This window comes from Saccoglossus kowalevskii, chromosome 15 (genome assembly GCF_978046115.1).
Source record: "Saccoglossus kowalevskii chromosome 15, keSacKowa6.1, whole genome shotgun sequence".
NCBI lineage: Eukaryota > Metazoa > Hemichordata > Enteropneusta > Harrimaniidae > Saccoglossus > Saccoglossus kowalevskii.
Window position 1 is genome coordinate 29,025,011 of NC_140655.1, and position 12,782 is coordinate 29,037,792.

General features: G+C 36.0%; 2 protein-coding genes across 2 annotated transcripts in view; both read left to right on the forward strand.

The window, feature by feature from the left end:
* Nucleotides 1-12,782, forward strand: part of LOC102810357 (mesenchyme-specific cell surface glycoprotein-like) — a 44,220-nt gene that overhangs the window by 13,209 nt on the left and 18,229 nt on the right. The window contains exons 12-13 of the mRNA XM_085508379.1: nt 873-1,630; nt 4,117-4,193. Coding sequence (XP_085364505.1) covers nt 873-1,630; nt 4,117-4,193 — 835 coding nt within the window. The remainder of the gene's footprint in view (nt 1-872; nt 1,631-4,116; nt 4,194-12,782) is intronic.
* On the forward strand, nt 10,410-11,603 carry LOC146734306 (uncharacterized). Its single transcript, XM_085508378.1, has 2 exons — nt 10,410-10,955; nt 11,340-11,603. Exons 1-2 carry the CDS (start codon nt 10,446-10,448, stop codon nt 11,550-11,552), a joined length of 723 nt encoding a protein of 240 aa, XP_085364504.1. The 5' UTR covers nt 10,410-10,445; the 3' UTR covers nt 11,553-11,603.

The window sequence follows — 12,782 nt, forward strand, 5'->3', positions numbered from 1 at the left end:
ATACAGGCATTTATACCGCCTGGGGGAACGAACAACTGACTTGTCAAATAAAAATAAATACAAATGTAAGTGTTAAACAAATAATTCATTCAATATAAGGATGCCATAACAACAATTTCTAAACGTTACAAAATATGTGCCTCACAGAAAACATGCGGCAATGTCAATCCCACAAAAAGAGTCCACTCAGATCTGTCCAAGTTTAAATCTTCGGCAATCGCCACATCAAACTGTCGAACGTCGTAAACATGTCCGGTACCTCGTCGGCTCTGCCTCGCAGGTTTGGCTGCAATGCGATCCGCAAAGCGTTCTTGGTGTCTTCTGGGTTATTTTTCTGATCCGCAGGAAATCGAATATGTGCTTCTAACGGGTGTGCTACGTGCATTTACGCCGACTTGGTGCTCTCCGAAACACGTTCGTGTTCACGGTTCCAACACAATCCCGTTTTCGGCTGCTGCCATCTTTGTCTGTCCTGCACCTTCTTCTCTTGCGCGCCGAGTGGCGTGACATCATGGGACGCACCAATCAGTGAAGCGCGTCTCAACAGGCGTCAATCATGAGACCAAAACTTTTCCATGACGTCACAAATACGGGTTACCATAATAAATAACGCACGGGCCCGTAGTAACAAGAAATATAAAGAAAACTACATAGATTTAAAGAAACAGTAAAATTACCCTGGTTTCAGTAACAAGTGTAAATGTGTACCTCCCTAAAATGTGAAATATCCCTATTCTAAAACACAGGCTCCAGATTGTGAGTCATTATAGGCTTGTAATAAGGAGAGGTACCTATAGCTCTGTCACATGTTTGCTGAAATTATTGGTTCATTTGATTTTCTAATCGTTTACTAATTTGTTTTATTCCCTTAGGTTTCAGCATGCCTAATTTAGGCTCTGTGATCTCTCCAACACGTGAAAAGTACAATGTCATGCTTGATATTTTGTCTAAGCAAAAAGTCTTGACAGACTTACCAAAGGGGCCAATCAGAAGGAGTGTTTACAAAACACTTCACAAAGCTGACCATGGCTACACTGTTGATAATACAATTTATCCTTTGACTGGGAAAACAACTGAACTGATTTTATTTAATGGTAGAATTTTGGTGCCAAAGGAAGATGTGTCCAAAGTAGTTATGTACTACTATACTACAATGAAAGGGTCAGGTGCACGTGCAATTCACTATAGACTCAATTCAGTGTTTGCAGGGATCAGTGAAAAGGTAGTCCAAGTGGAGTTGAACAAAAGTAAAACACATGGTAGAGAAAAGCCCATATTTGATGGGAAGGCACCATTAGTACCTGTGACAGCACAGTCTGTAATGGATATTCATCAGATAGATCTCATAGATATGTCCAATCATCCATGTGAACGAAATGGCATTACATACCGCTACATTCTAACTTTGGAGGACATATTTTCAAGGTTTATATTTTTGCGTGCTTTGTCCAACAAAGAACCAACTACAGTTGCTGAAGTTCTACTTCCTATTTACAATTCCTATGGTCCCCCCAGAATACTTCAATGTGATCAGGGCAATGAGTTTAAAGGCGATCTCCCTATACTGTGTAGCAGTTTCAATATACGGATGATCAGAAGTCGAAGTAGACATCCTCAATCTCAGGGGAAGGTATGTATTATATGGGTGTGCATGTGTGTGTGTATGTATGTATGTATGTGATGATTGGTGGTGGGGGTTTATCGGTGTCAATCCAGGCTGTTTCTGTGTAATTTTTAGTTAAACATTAAATTGTTCGTTGTTGTCGGGTAGTGCATTTTTGAATTTCATGTAAATAAACAATTCAACTAGCATTTTTCTTCTTTAAATTTATAAATTGCTTGTTGAACAGTGGTTGGTACAATCCAGTATAAAATTATTGATTGCAAATTTTTAATCATTCTTTGATGTATACTACTTTTAGGTTGAGCGTTCCCCATTGCCAGAAATGGACAATAGAATCTGGTCAAGTAGGGATTTCCTGTCTATCCCATTGCAGTGACTATAATTACATGCAAAATTATTCAAGACAACGGATGATGTCATAGACTTTAAAGGTCTATTGTTTAGCTTAATTGAGAGTCTATTGTTATGTTAAGTAGTTCACAGCTTGGGGTTGGAAACAATAGTAAGTGAGGTAATCTTTTGTTATCTTTGTTCTGTGCCCACTTGTATTTGTTAGCTGATCATATGAAGCCATGTAATAAATGGTGTTAGTTGCCAGAGAACGAGATACCCTTAGGTGCACTCTTATGATGGCATTGAAGACAGTCACCTGCTATATTACTTAATACAAAAATATATGAACAGACTAATCTTGTAAATATCATTGTGGTCATCAATGGCGATTGGTATGCAAATTATGTTTGTCTGACGCATTACAAAACAAAAGTCGCGACTGTCGTGGAACAATACACAACTCACGGACAGACAGTGTGCTGAAACCCCTCTTTTATTAAGAGGAAAAACGGTCGATTCAATATATTGATCTTGTGGCCAGACCTTCAGCATCAAAAGCAGTATGGCGATAGTGGTTCGCGTTCGAAAAGTGGAGTGATTTAACATGGAATAACGACATAAAATAAATCTTGATTCAGGTTACTTCCTGTTGTTAATTGGATTAAAACAGTTATGTTTGCCCACAAGTGGATCGGACATCTGTGTAAAAAAAATGCATGAATTTCAACTCTAATTTGGGCAGCGAATACTGCGTCTACAACTGCGTCAGCTGTGTCGCCATGTTCATTGAACCAGAGAGTATCCAGAACGAAGCAAACAAACTTTAACAGTCACCTGCGTTACTGCATTTTCTTATTTGTAAAAATAGAGTCTGGCACACAAATACACATCGTCCATTGGTAATACACTGGGCCAGTGTAGAATTTATCATCAGGTTTTACGGCAAGTTGGGCATTTAATGGTGGAGTTTTAATGGAAACATCTATAACATATCGAAAGCTTGGAACGTCACCTGTCTATTACGAAGCACACAAAAGTTAAAAAATGAAAAATATGAACTCAAAATTAAATTTTGTTTTAATATATGTTTATGCAATGCATTCTCTATGGCACATTCTGTGATGTTTATTTGACTGGGGAACACTGGATAGGGCGGAAGTTGGCCACCTTGTCCACTCATTTCTGTTGATGATCGAACCATTAAATCTCGACTAAGATTTGATGAATTCAGTAAGCTATCTGAAACGAAAGGTATAGAATGGGTGGACAGTGTTCCAGCATGTGAACAGCTGTACAACAATACATATCACCAAGCTATAAGTAAGTGATTGGTATTTGAACTTGTGTTATTTGTTCCCACTCATACCGTGGTGCACGTATGGGAACACATGTTTATTAATTCTCATACATGATTTTGTACAAAGACCTGATGGTTTACAATACATAATGATATGAACATGAGTAATTTATAATTTGTTTAGATTTGAATGATAGCTGGCCATCTCCCCTTCCAAAGCTGAATTTGTACATGTTTGTTTGTCGACTTTGTTAAGCGGAGCTAATCAAATTACTGATTGTTCTCGTCAACTTTTTATTTTTTTGACTTCTGATTGTTTTGATACTTGGGGTATATGAACCTTGGGTAGACCTCTCTTAAGATTTGTTCATTTCTTGATGATATCTTCAATTCTCTTGATTGTCTATCAATTGATGGGGTCTTCAATTGGTTCATGTTCATATGCTTGAACCTCTGTATCGCTGTTCACAGCTTTAAATTTTGATTGTTATAAATATCCCCTACATTAAATTCATGCCTTCAATTCACTCTGCATACAGGTCATCGTTCTTATACTGTGGTACAGATTTCTTGTGAAATGTGCATAGCTAACAGCGGAGCTATCTCAGCCGAGAGGCTGCTTGTTATTTATATATGAATCGCCCTTGAATGTGTTCTGCCTGTGTTCTAAATGGTACATGTTGTGTTGAGCACATAACAACTAGGGTTGAAAGAAGTGGACAGTGTAATTTTCATTGACTTGTTTCAACTTTTTGTTGAATGTTTTGTCATTTTGGGGATTTATTTCTTGCACCTAGGTCATAAGATCTCTTCATTTGTATATAAAAACATCCTGTAACATGTCTTTCTGTCACTTTTTCAGAGATGTCACCATTTGAAGCATTTTTTGCTAGACAAAATAATAAATTTTCAAGGCAACCTGATATTTCAAATGAGAAGGTAGGTTGTGTGCAATTGAGTGTTATGCTAATTTATCAAATTTTGATACAGTTAATTGTAATTTCAAATGAAATTGAAGCTCTAATATTATTACTGTAATATCTCCCTTGAATATCTTTCCTTGACTTAAATGTTTGATTTAATTTTGTCCAAATCTGAACTCTGTTTCAATTGCAAGCAAATTTGCCCGAAATTGATATTTGCAAATTCTTGTGATAAAACATAATTCAGAATGGTTTCAAATTTAATTTTCAGGTTCTTAGGGGGATCTCTCTCCTCTCTCAGATTTGTTCATGTATCGTTGTGTGTGGGTGTGGTCATATTTGCAGGGCTTGAACTTCACGGAGGCCATTGCCTAGATGCCCCACCTGATTGCCTTGGTGCCCTTTGAAATTTGAAAATTTTCGCCATACAATTTCAATGAGACCAGGGCACTGCTATAATTTTTGGCCTTGAAAATGGGTGCCCTCACACTTACAAAGTTCAAGCCCTGTATTTGTTTGTAAACAGCTGGTGGGGGGGTTACTTGTTTTACTTGTACTGATTGTTTGAAAACCCACTTGGAATTCATAGGGAAGAGTGGAGTTTTCCAGGCCTGGATCCTGTGGGGAGGATTCACCTTCAACAATGTTGTCAGAATGGATAACAGTGGCAGATGTGGTACGTGGTAAAGCTCTTCAATCAAACAAAAATGAATCTGACAAAATGGTTCAGAGAGAAATGTCAAAGCATGCTATATCAATGTATGACATCAATGATAATGTGTTGGTGAAAGTTAAGCCAAAAACTAAATTGTCAGGAAAGTACAAGACAAGTGTAGTAGAGGGAAAAGTAGTTGATTTTAATGATGACACATCCATGTACAAAATTGAGTTACTAACAGGAAACACCAAGTGGCTTTCAGTCTCAGAACTGACCAGTATGTGTAGGGCGAAAGAGAAAGAAAACAGGTCTAAAGGTAGACAATTTATGGATTTTAAAATGTTAACAAGTTATTAAAGTTCATTTTAATTTAATGTGTTTAATATACTTGATCAATGAAGACACTGAAACATACTGTAACAAAACAGGGAGGATCTGGGTGATATCTACAAGAAATAAATCACACCAAGCTGCTTGCTATTATTGCTTTGTGCAATACTGGGTTTTAAGCAGCACCACAGTTTCTACTCGGGTGTATACATCTTTTGGCATGTTGCCTGACATTTTGAGTGGCCGAGTGAATGCTCATGAATTTCGGATAGCTGCGAAGGTTTCACCCAGGTCCAGGCTCCTTAAAAAGTAGAGACTTTGCATTGGCTATATGGCATACAACTGTCTATTATGGGCAACTTATACTAGTATACTACCAGAACTCAAGACCAAAGCCAATTAAATCACCTAAGAACAGCCAATAGTAATATCAGTATGTTATTCCAAAAGATAAAGTCTGCTAAGATTCAAGGTTAACACTCTTTTAGCCAATATATATTTTGTGTTATCCTACCGACACCATAAAAAAACATTTTGGGGGCATTTTTGTCTGATACCTTAATACCATAGCCATTTTTGCACATTGTCCCTTTTGGTTTTACATCTCCTGAACATTAGAATATGGAATATTCTTACAATTTCTTGTATGCATAATATCTAATATGATGTCTTTTATGGATTGGGCCATATTGCTGTTGATATGGATTTATGGTTTATTATGGTATCAGCTATTATGGACATTACGGCTTTTTATGGTAAAATTAGTTACACTTAGATTGAATATGGTAATTTATGGCATTTTATATGATACTTGATTGTGTAATGGTATATTATGGCTTCAAATTTTATGGTAATATATGGTGTCAGAGTTCACTAAACCATGTGTTACTATAGCATCAGGATTTCATTAAAATTTGATACACAGGTGCAAATCCGTTTAGACTATAGACATATTTTTGTTTCTAGCTGTCCAGACGTTTTTGTTTATCATATTCATACTTAGTTTTTCTTTAGCCAAAATAAATCAGTGGTCAAACTGTAGAAATGTTCATTTCTTTTGATAAACAATTTTTTTTTTTTTTTTTTTTTTTTTAATTACTTTAAATAAATACATTTACAAAAAAAAAGAAAGAAAAAATTACAAAAAAAGAAAAGTGGATGGCTTAAAGGAAGTGGAAGTGGGGGAACATTATTGATAAGCTGACAAATCTGGCTAATAAGTGAATTACTCATAATCATATGAAAATTTGTGCTTACAACTGGTTTTTAATCCGTGCCGAAAACGTGCACAGAATGGTCGTTTTGTGCACGTTTTCGACACGGCTTATCAGTTACCTCAAGTGCCAAATCCATGAAATAAACAACCAATGTCAATAGAGTAGCCTAGGTGTTAAAAATGGATTAAGTACTGGCAAACCAACTTCTGCATAGGTATGTTTCTAAACGCTTGCTTTTTAGCTGATTTAGTCATCATTTTTGAACTCAGAAGCCCGCAAAACCTAATATTACATGTGAGAACGAAACAAATCCGTCGAGATTTCACGTTTTCCCGTAAAAGGGATGCTGGCTGTTCCCTCTCTGGACTCCCTCCCCGCGTATACTAGTACTGGTACTACCATAGACAATATAGTAGGAAAGACAAGCAACTCCAGCGGTTCTATTCTATTTTAACAATGTCTCAAATTTCAGAATAAGTTGGGATGAATAAGAATTGAATATACATCTTTTGAAAAAATCAGCTAAACAGTTTACCACCACGATTGTGTTGAATTGGCGAGTTATCAACGAAGACGACCGGACGTCTCCGGTCATGAGCTGGCTTTATCCACTTTTACAGTGATGAATATTGCGTTCGAGTTGAGTTACTAGTAATTACAAGCCTGATTTACATTTTTCTTGTGGTGTTTTTCGTCAATGTATTAAATATAAGTGCGTTGGGAAACATAACTATATTGCGTGAGTGAAAGACGCCGGTAAGACTGTGTCACAACGCGTTCTATTTATTTCCAACGCGAGTGGTCGGCGCCTCTGATTGCGTTTATTTTGTATTTTTATTTTCGAAATGTATCACTGCCTGCGTTTTTTTTGTGTTATGCTCGCAACTGAACGTCCTAGCTGACCTTGTTTTGGCTGTATTTTTGGAAAGCTTATTGTATGAATTTTTTTTTTTTTTTAAGTATTTTTTTTATGGTCACTGTAGTTCGAAATATGCACAAAAATGTGTATTTTTGGTGCAAAGTGATTTAAGAAAAATTAGCTCCTAAACCATGCTTCTGTTTCCTGTCAAAATTGGTTTACGGGTACATCTGTTTACTATGAAGAAAGTGCCGTCTTGAAAACTGTCTGTTTTTAGGCGGCGAGAGTGGTGAACTCTCGCGAATTGCGTAATTTCGTTGATGAGAGTCGCCTACGGTATTCCATGGGTATTCTAAATGGCCGTTGCTGATCACGAGTTCCCGTATGTAGATGATTTGCTCGATGTTTTTTTTTCGGATTTTGATGGCGGTGGAAATGATAGTGAAAAAGATCCAAACGCAGTAGACACAGCAATTCATGTTAACAACTCTGTGTGTGTGTGATTCAGAGCACGGACATCAACATCGAAAATAGCGAAGATTTGCGTTTTCGTGATCGACACGTAAAAGAAACCCTTTGAAACGCTAGCAAAAAACCGAAAATAGTGAAAATAAAATAATAAAGACAATCGTGCCTCATTTATTCACAAGTATTCGAGTTATTTTGTTGAAATTATTAATAAAAACAGGGTATAACGTAGGTAGACGTGTATGGTGTGTCATTGGGGCCAAAATTAAAATCGTAATACATTGAAACATGACAATTTTAATTTAAAATATGAGAAATGAATGTTAAAATATGAGAAATTAAATTTAAAATCTGAAAAATTAAACTCAAAATATGATACATGAATGTTAAAATATGAGAACTTAAATTTAAATAATGAGGAATTAAATTAAAAATATTAGGAATGAATGGTAAAATATGAGAATTTAAAATTATAAGAAACTTATGAACATTAATTACGTTAAAACGACAATTTTAATTTATATTTTAACATCGGCAGTTTGAACATGGTAAATTTGAACATAGCGGATTTGAACATGAAAAGTTGGTGGCGCTCTTGTGCACTTATGTGCAAATATTAACCTTTGACCTCATACCAAAGAAAATAAAATGGCTGAACACGGTTCCGTATCATATGTTCTTCGTTGTGTAAGCTCATCAATTGATAGCATATTATCATCTTTGCGAACAGCCACCATCCACGATACACCATGTGACACTGGTAGTATCTATTTTAGACTTGAAAGTCTAAGACGTCTATGCTCCGTTGTTAATGGACACATGATCGATGCCGGCATTGAAGGTTTTACAGCCGTGTTGGATAATGTAATTGCTGTAGTGGATTTATTTGCATTTTTAGACAGCGATATTTACGAAGGTTACATGGTTGAAACTCGTCCTTTGTCAAATACTAGAGGGAGACCGCCATACTTGATAAGCCAAGAACAGTTGCGCTACTTGGTTGATTCAGGTTTTTCTACGAAATATATAGGAGAGTTAATTGGTGTGAGTACCAGAACTGTGAAGAGACGCATGAGAGAATTTGATATTCGTATTAGAGACACATATTCCACCATAACTGACACTGAGCTTGATGGTTTGGTTGATAGTGTACTGAAAGACTTTCCAAATTGTGGATACCGAAGAATGACAGGTTTTCTGATAAACAAGGGAGTAAGGCTTCAACAACGAAGGTTGAGGGGGAGTATGCACAGAGTTGACCCTGTGGGGGTATTGCTGAGGTCACTTGAAATTTATTCAACTCCGCGGCGACCATACAATGTGTATGCACCCCTTTCACTCTGGCACATTGATGGACTGCACAAATTAATAAGGTAAGTAGAAAACTAATTTATTTATATGTATGTAATGAGCATATTTCTAGGAGCCATTTGGTCACAGTTTGCAATTGTATCATTTTATCTTCTAATTATGAATTCATTAATTATACGTACACATATGGTATGCTTTATGCAATTTAGGCTTGTGTTGTATAATCACATGTTTAAATTGCAAACATCAAAATGTTATGGGATTATTGTCAGTATAAGCAATCTAATATGCACACGAGAGAGAAGAGTGATTGCTAAGTAAATACCAATTTAAAAGAACAGCAATAAAAAGTAGATATTGACATCAATACTGATTAAATAGAAGAAAACATGTATCTCAATAATCTCAATTTCATACATTACATTTGCATAACAAATTTAAGTTATAGACAATTTTTAAAAGTACAATTCCTATCATAGGTAGAGTTAGAGTGTAAAGATAGTGTATGGTTTGAGTCGCGTAATATTGATACTGCAATTGAAATGCCTATAATTTAACAATAATAATTAATAATAAGAAATAGGTTGATCCCTATTTTTCCTACAAAAAATTGCTATATATAAACATTTGTGTAAATTATAGGTACATGTGTATCATGAATCGTACGTGAATCAAACCATATGCTGTTTTCATACTTGTGCGAGATTTATGTATTAGGGGAAATTGATTGTAAATCCAAGTATCGTGGCAACTGGTATGTTAATGTAGATTCATTACCATAGCCTGTGTACGATTTGGTTAAATATTTTGTGCGTCTTCTAGAGAGCTACTTGTATACACAGTCTCCTCATACCAAACTGCTGGATCTGCTGCTTTCCACCTGCTAATCAAAACAAGCAATCATTAGTACTACTTGTTTTCACCATGTTCAATTAGACGCTATCATTTCCAAGCTAATTTTGTCAGAGATTCATAGAATATATTTGTATTCGTTTAATATTCAGTTATTGTAGTAATTTGTTTATCTTTTCGTACAAAGGATTCTCCTGAGTAATTTTGGACCAATGGGAATCATTTAATTTCAGCCAATCATTTTACTCATTATTGTATCTTTTTTCTCGTGCGTAATTTACATTTGTATTTCCCGCTTACACATTTTCTTTCACGTTTGATTGTTTATGTGTAACATGTGTTTCTATGCCAGTTTGTTAAGCAATAAACCACACTGTGTTTTTTGCATCTACATTTGACTGTTGTTTATCCTGTCATCAAGCACTATGTACTAGGTGTACTAGGCTACTCTACTCCCCACAAATTTTGATGTTTGCTTTAACCAACGTTAATTCTCCCAACACAATGTATGTTTACTTTTTCAGATGGAAATTGGTGGTGCATGGTGGAATCGATGGCTACTCACGTAAAATAATGTATCTACAATGTAGTAGTAACAACCGAGCCATAACTGTATGTGAGGCTTTTAAATCAGCAGTAGCAGAAAATGGGCTGCCATCTCGTGTACGGTCAGATCAAGGCCTTGAGAATGTTGAAGTTGCAAGATACATGATCTCACATCCTTATCGAGGACCAGGAAGAGGGAGCCATATTACTGGAAAGAGTACGCATAATCAGCGTATTGAACGCCTATGGCGGGATGTGTTTTGTGGCTGCATCTATTTATTCTACAACACCTTCTACACACTTGAAGATAGAGGTCTTCTTGATATAAACAATGATATCCATATGTTTTGTCTTCACTTTGTCTACATTCCAAGAATTAATAGGCACTTAGAATTGTTTGCCGAGAGCTGGGACAATCATCCTATCCGAACAGCAGAGCAAAACCTATCACCCAATCAGCTTTGGATATCTGGCTTACTCAAAATTAGAAATTCCGGGACTACAGAAGCTGAAGAAATATTTGACTTCAAAAATCAGGTATTATATTAAATCATAATTTTGTTCATAATAAATTCTACATCTGACATAAAAAACAATAGTATTTTCCCATCCGTATAATGTGTTATGGATATCTTCCTTATTTGGTAATTGTGCATCATTTATGCTACATTCAAACACTTCCCGTAGTTAACTTCAGTTGAAGAAGCGCAAGTTGGAAGGTTTACTGTAAAGGTTGTACTCTTGACAGTACGATAATGAATTGACCTCCACTACGCGTTGATCAATACAATACTACTATTCTCTTAATAACCTCATACTTTTCATACTACTACTTTTATCCGAGAGCATGCTTACATTAAATGCAATTTTGGTGCATGTGCACTATGATATTTGAACTCATAAAACTGTATTGCTTTCTAGGCAGAGCTTACAAATTACGGAACTGATTATGATGGTCCGTCGCCAGCTCCTAGTGACGAGAGCTGCATTGAGGTACCAGAGCTTGAGTGCGGTATTACTGAAGAACAGATGGCTGAACTGAAATCAAGAATAAATCCACTTGATCATAGTTGCTGTTTTGGAGCAGACTTGTACCAAGAATCATTACAAATACTTCTTGAATCTGAACTGTGAAATCCTTTACCATCGTCCACCAAATAAATATGAACAACATAGTTGAACTCTGGCGACCTTGCCTTTTGTTATATAATATTATTCCCTTTATCATAGTTTGTTTCAATATGAATATGCATTGTCATAATTAATTTTGAATACAAACAAGTTTTGGGGTTGAACCAACAGTGGGGAATCAGTCTACAAAATGTCCTTAAAGGATGTAAATATCTTACAAAAACATTGGTGCCTAATTTGTTTAATTATTTTAAGGGACATAATTTCCAGCTTTATTAAAAGTAATTCACATATTTTACTATACAAACAAATGCCTCATCTCAGAAAAAATGTGCTGCATTCAGACGTGAATAGATTCATAAAACATGCAAGATACCAGAAAATCTCAGCTGGCTTTTGTCCAAGTATTTTGTACAGGTGTCTGTCAAAAATTAATGATTCACTGAGACAAATATAAACAAATATTATATTCATTGTGTGACTACTGTATTATACGAAAAGTAACAAGCAGCCTGTCGGCTGAGATAGCTCCGTTGCTAGCAATGCACATTTAATCACTCTTTACCAAAAATATTTATTAGATAATTGAAGATATCATCACGAAATGAACAAATCCGAGAGAGGTCTACCTGAGGAACCTATATGTATAGTATCAAAGCAATCAGACTTGTGGTTCTCAACAGGAAGTCGAAAATATCACTTTTTACCAAAAATCTGAGAGGTCTGCCCAAGATACATATACACCAAGTATCAAAGCAATAACAATTGTAGTTTTCAAGAAGTTTAAAAAAGTAAAAAGTTGACAATCACTCATGTGATAAGCTCCGCTCGACTAACAGCGGAGCTAAAAAAACGCCCTCTATGAATAGCTATTATGTTGCAAGCTCTGCTTTGTATGCAAATAGGCATCCAGTGGAGAGAGAATTCGACAGTACTGTTGTCTCCTGAGAATCTACATCTTCAAACACTGCAATCTTTGTTTTTAAATTAGTATTATAAAAGCTCTATCATTCTGTTCTAAACAAATTCCTGTGAATTTTTAGTCCCCGTTCGGACGTAGTCCGAAAACGGGGACTTATGGTTTGCCCTGTGTGCGTCCGTGCGTCCGTCCGTGATCACCTGTATCTCGAACATGCATGGACCGATTAAGTTCAAACTTCACTCATACATCACACATTATATGGGACATATGCACATGCATTTTTTTATGATCCGATTAACGATTGCCGAATA